General features: G+C 40.6%; 1 protein-coding gene across 1 annotated transcript; it reads left to right on the top strand.

Annotated features, from left to right (window-relative positions):
* Positions 1-738: 738 nt before the first annotated feature.
* Positions 739-3,359, top strand: snai2 (snail family zinc finger 2). Its single transcript, XM_017723280.2, has 3 exons — positions 739-964; positions 1,186-1,701; positions 2,382-3,359. Exons 1-3 carry the CDS (start codon positions 886-888, stop codon positions 2,561-2,563), a joined length of 777 nt encoding a protein of 258 aa, XP_017578769.1. The 5' UTR covers positions 739-885; the 3' UTR covers positions 2,564-3,359.
* The last annotated feature ends 2,753 nt before the right edge of the window (positions 3,360-6,112 follow it).

Here is a 6,112-nt window from a genome sequence, read left to right on the forward strand (position 1 = left end):
AAACTGTTCAAAACTGTAGTTAAACAAGTGGCACCAGTAGTAACTTGCCTTTTGATGTACAAAAGAAATTGGTTAGGTGACAGAAATATCCTTGTCAATCTACCTAAGTCATTGCGGCGAGGGTGTGACATGAAATTGTATGACATAAAAGCTTCTCACTTGTTGGTTAGATTGACACAATTTCTCAAATGTTCTTTACACAACCTACAAGACAGATGGGACCCCAGCAAGCTATTTCTTTTGCTCTATTTAAAACTCTACAGATTTAAATTCATGGCTGGTTAAAATACAAACTTTCTTTCGGTGGTCTTTAGACAGTCCAACTATTCTGCTTTGACACGTCTGAACTACTTCTTGCACAGACCAGCTAAACATAAATACTTTCTCAAAACACCTGTCTCCTTGTCCGAGCTTCACTGTGTTCAACCCACTGAGAACCAGCGCGCCAATGATTGGACTAGCGGCCTAGATTATATAGTAGAAACTCCGCCTTTTGCACCTGATTAGGACTATTCGCTGATCTTTTTCCCACCCGTATTCCGACGTCAGTCCTGCCTCCTACTGGCGGACAGCTTGTGAGAGTTAATTACTGTCCAACCCTAGCACAGTTGGCACGCTACTGTAGGCCAATCCGATGGCAGGAGGCCGGACGTCAGGAGCCAATCTCAGCAAAGGAAACGGGATTTTCCGAAATACGGGTGGAAAAAGAAATCACACGTATTTACTGCTGCTAGCGGTTACGTGCTAGATTGTGGAAGTTAGCTGCACTGAAAGATGACTCTCTGTTGGACTACGCAGTGAGGATTTACTCCGTTACAGCGATTTGTCATACCGGGAAAGTGCTGTGGACCGTTATATTTGTCTCCTTTTCACTGAGTTTTCAAAATGCCGCGCTCATTTCTGGTGAAAAAACATTTCAACTCCGCCAAGAAGCCCAACTACAGTGAATTGGAGAGCCCAACAGGTAAAAAAAGGCGCCACAAATCTTGAAGGAGATGCACTTAATTAGCTAAACATTCTAGCCTACCCGTCGTTGTGGTTTAAGTTAAAAAACGTAGTGGTAGAAATCGTGTAAGATCTTGGTTTGAAGATCTGAGAGCTGTTCTCTGAGCGCCAGCATTCAAAGCCATAAACTTCTGTACTGGCTGCTGGGATTTGAATGTTTTTTTTCTGTATTTTTTGCAGTGTTTCTGTCGCCATATCTGCTCAAAAGCATTCCAGTGCCCGTCATACCTCAGCCTGAAGTCCTCAGCCCCGTGGCGTACAACCCCATCACCGTGTGGACGACGAGCGACTCTCTGCTTTCTCCTCTGCCCAGTGACCTGTCGCCTGTCTCTGGCTCCCTCTCCCCGCTCTCAGACGCCTCGTCTAAGGGCCGTGCAGGCTCGGAGAGCCCGAGGAGCGGCGACGAGGATGAGCGAGCGTCTGCCAAGCTGGGCGTCGAGGACACGGAGAAGTTCCAGTGCGGCCTGTGCGCCAAGTCCTACTCCACGTATTCGGGACTGATGAAGCACAAGCAGCTGCACTGCGACGCGCAGGCGAGGAAGTCGTTTAGCTGCAAGTACTGTGAGAAAGAGTACGTGAGTCTCGGCGCCCTGAAGATGCACATAAGGACACATACGTTGCCCTGCGTTTGCAAAATGTGCGGCAAGGCGTTCTCCAGACCATGGCTGCTTCAGGGCCACATCAGGACGCACACAGGTGAGGCAAGAGCAGAAGCTTTTCTACCCTCTGCAACATTTCCTACTTTAATCGCACTTCAAACACTTCGTTGCAGTGCACCAAAGGAATTATTTGCTAGCTTGTAAATGTTTGGTTTAATATCTTTCATATCCCTACTTTGTAGAGAAACTCCAAATTCTTATATTTGTTTGATTCCTTCCATTCCATTACTGTTGCTCTTAGCACTGTACTTATTCACTTCCATGTGTCTGTTCAGTTCTTCAATTTCCATTAGACCTACCTCTTAGTAGAGTCTGCTTACAGTTTGGTAACAAACTGACCAAGCAGATGTTTTAAGTTAATGCTTTGATACATCAGTGTCTTTGTGACAGGATGGTGAAAGTTTGGTAGCTCAACCAAGGCAATGTTTAAAGGTAATAACTTAAGGATTGGTTATTTCAGCAGAGGTACAGTAATACAAGTTGTGTTGTGGTAACTCAGTCTTGTTGTAGCTTTAGAAGGTTACATACGCCTTCTGCAGTCTTGAATCAACTCTTGGAGTATTCAAGTCCAGTTGTACTTGAGTGAACCTTGTAGGTGTTAATCTTTTTTCCACTGTACATAAACTGTTGTGGCCCTTGTGTCTCTAACCTCTGACTGTTGACTCTGCTTTTTGCTAATTCGAATGATGGCACTAACATATGTTACTGTTGTGCCAGGTGAGAAGCCCTTCTCGTGCCCCCACTGCAGCAGGGCGTTCGCGGACAGGTCCAACCTCAGGGCCCACCTGCAGACTCACTCAGACGTGAAGAAATACCAGTGCAAGAACTGCTCCAAAACCTTCTCCAGAATGTCGCTTCTCCACAAACATGAGGAGTCAGGCTGCTGCGTAGCTCACTGACCAAAAACTGTGCCTTGGACAGGATTTTTTTTTTCTCTAAGGTGCCTTATTGCAGCTCTCAGCACTCTCTGCACAGGGGGGGAAAAAAAGACTGTTTGAACACCCAGCAGCCTTAACTCTGCGTGTGCCTGTGACTGAGTCTTCTGTTCATTTCAGTGTTTAAAAAAAAAAAAAATCACCCAGTTTATCATGTGCTCTATCATGTGCTTTCAATTTTAACAGTATTCTCACTGTTTCCATCAGTGTTGGACTTGTACACTTCTGTGTACTGTAGCATTGTTTACTGTTATGTACTATTTGGGAGGTCATAATGGAGCCTGCACATGCTCTCACTTGAGCTGTAATGTATGCAATCTATTATCCATTATTGGATGTTTAAGGGTATGATGATTTTGTTTTATTGCTGTTATTATATTTCATAGCAGGTGTGTGGTAACAAAACCAAAGAGCTGGGAACCAAAAGAAATGACTGAAGCCATTTATTACAGAGGGAACAAGTGCAAAACAAACTTCATTTTCTGTTGAAAGTATTTAAACTCTTACATGAACATAATATGACTGTACACCAGCGTTCACATGTTCAGTGCTCTATCAAGTGCCTTTCAAAGCTCTGGAATCTCTTCAGAGACTTTGCTCAAGTGTTTAATCAATATTTTTTATACATTTGAATGTATGTATGACTGAAATGATTGTACCTTGATAGTATGCATTTAAAAGTGGAATGGGTGATATTTTTCTATTTCTTTTTTTTGTTACATTTTATGAATAAAAATGACTTTGGATATTTTTAAACATTCATCTTGTTACTATGAATGTGTGGTTGCCTTCTGTGTGTGATGGCTTACAGTAGAATACAGGGATTAGTGCTGTATAATATGAGCATTTTACAGTATCACAATATACTTTTCTGAGCACATCGTAGATACCATCATCACTTGAATACTGACCACTTGCATGTTTCATTACAATGAGCGATTACTTAGACATGTAATCAGATTTAGTGCAGTATTATTTGATTTTTTTTGGTCTTTGTTTTGTTCCAACTTATGAAAAACTATGTATGGTGATACATAATGCAGATTGAAAATGTATTCCAGTATCATGATTTTATATTTTTGTCATATATCCTTAAAAGGGGTGCTTGATAATAGATTCCAATCTGTGTTGCATCAGACGTAAAGTTTATGCAATTTTTTGTACTCTTGATGAAATTACACTCTACAGAAAACATACTTCTGCTCGCTGTAATGCAGTTTCTGTTAATTTATTGAACATATTGGAACATATTCCTTAAATTCCTACTTATTCTAAATATTTACAGCATTGATTGTGTTACTGTATGTTATTCACAATCAGGTATTAACAATCAGCCTAGTGTAGGGTTACACTATACACATTTATATACAGTAATTGGAATAGTAGTTGCTTTGTGCCTGTTGCTACAGACTGACTCATGATTTTTTACCTGATTCATTAGGTGGAGATGTTTTACCCCTTTTTCCACCACTTGTTAGACCATGTGAGTAAGAGAAATGGGCTGTGAATCGAGTGTCAGACTTGTATGGAATACAGGCACTGACTGGTTCCAGAAGGTGTTCATACATATCAAGGACATGAATCAAAGTGAAATCAGTTGGTGCAAAGTTTGGTCTTGTTGTGGCTCAGACGTTTAGTAGAGAAGCATGCTGTGTGTTATGGGCTCTTAAAAATCATTCTCAGCAATGTTACTAAGAAGTGTCTTCTCCTAAAATGATGTTTGACAGACATTTAGGGTTTGCTGTAGGCCTTCAAATATTGAAGAGGTATTGTGCCCAAAGGTGCTCACCATAAGATCCCTAAGATGCATTAAAGTGTGAGCACTTTGTTTGACCAGAACCAACGAGCCACTTGAACCTGCTCTTTGTGAACCTGTTCAAGTCCCAAACAAACCCCAAATGTCACACTTCTTCCCTATGTTGATCTCACTTACCTGTCATTTTCTTTGAAAGCCCCTTGAAAGGACATCACTGTAGAATAGCATATGAAAATCTAAACTATTTCTATATCTATATTTGTTTTTTTATATATATATATATTATTGTTATGGTACACTTACAGCATGTGATCTGTATAATACTACCAGCACAGATTCAATATACAAGTATGTACAAACAACTTGATGGTGTTTAATCAGACAAAATGAACCTTAAGTAGATCAAATATTGAATTAAACGGCTTTATTTGAATAAGACCTGTTATACATTATGAAAAGTAAAGCAAATTTGCAAATACATTTTCAGATAAAAATTCTCAGACATTGTCTGCTGTCATCAAAGGTGTCAATCTGTAGGTTGACTATTTTTGCCTGTTTCACTGTTCTGCCTTCAATGAGCACTTGTCTCCTTGCCTTTTGGGCATGAACTCTGATTTGAGGGGGCATGACTCATGTCTGAACTATTCCAGGTGTTGAGCATGACAAAAACCTTTTGAATACGTAGCTCTAGGCCCTGAGAGCAACCTACTGCACAATACAGGTGTTCAGGAGATTTAGTCTTCCAAAAGACTTCTAGTGATGAGCGTCGGCTTTGACCTTTAGTGTATTCTTGCTCCTTGCTCTTTGTGAAAAATCTAATTACACAATTTTCACTTTCCATTTTCTTTCTGTTTATAAATAATTGTTAATCTTGATTTGTCAAGTTCAAGCTGAAGACATATTTATAAATAAGAACAACAGAACTTGGTAATGTAATTAATGTCTTTATGGCTGCATCAAGCCTCATAATTCCAGCATTAAACTAACTTGGACTTCAAGCATGTCCTTGGTGACTGACAATATGTGGAGTAAGTGGAAAATTGTGCAAAGTTGATTTTCACCGAAAAATTCCATTAACTCCTCATGAACAGCACCTGATTTTTCTCTTACTTATAGCTTGTCATGCTAACGTATGACAACAAAGGCCCTTGTTCACAACCTAAGACTATGAGCTGGTTTCACAGATCCAGGTTAAACATAAGCCTGGACTAAAAGGAATTTCCAGTGGCCATTCAGCTCTGACACCACAAATTATTCAAAGACTAGGATAACTTTTGTCTGACTAAAGCATTCACCACCAGCATTCAGGGAAGTTTTCCACAGTTCCACAAATGAAGCAATTATCTCTCTCTCTCTCTCTCTCTCTCTCTCTCTCTCTGTCAGACTTTAAAAGTGCAGCAGTATCAGAAAGTGTGGCGCATGAAATCAATCAGCTGGCTGAAGCTTTGCTTGGTCCTGACCCGCTGCATGATCTGTAGAGCCTGACCTGATGAGAAAGACTTGATTGTTTCTCTCTGGGTCACCCTAAAAGCCTGAAGGCACTTTAAACAGTGTGATTCTTTTGTCAATGCTTTAATGCTGGTCTCTTCATTGGCATCTCTGAAAGTTCAGTGATCATCAGGGCCATGCAGAAACCCTTAGAGGGGCAGGTGCTCAAAGGGCACATGAATCAAAATCTTTTTCCAACTACTGTTGGGATGTAGCATCAGCTGTTATTAAAAGCAGAACAGAACATGGAATTATACAACACTACACCA

This window comes from Pygocentrus nattereri, chromosome 3, assembly GCF_015220715.1.
Source record: "Pygocentrus nattereri isolate fPygNat1 chromosome 3, fPygNat1.pri, whole genome shotgun sequence".
In the NCBI taxonomy this organism is placed as follows: Eukaryota; Metazoa; Chordata; class Actinopteri; order Characiformes; family Serrasalmidae; genus Pygocentrus; species Pygocentrus nattereri.

Excerpts from the sequence above, each read along its gene's own strand:
- snai2 (XM_017723280.2), top strand. The coding sequence starts at position 886 with ATGCCGCGCTCATTTCTGGTGAAAAAACATTTCAACTCCGCCAAGAAG. Across the intron at positions 965-1,185 it reads TGAATTGGAGAGCCCAACAG|TGTTTCTGTCGCCATATCTG; the intron begins GTAAAAAAAGGC and ends TATTTTTTGCAG. Across the intron at positions 1,702-2,381 it reads CCACATCAGGACGCACACAG|GTGAGAAGCCCTTCTCGTGC; the intron begins GTGAGGCAAGAG and ends CTGTTGTGCCAG.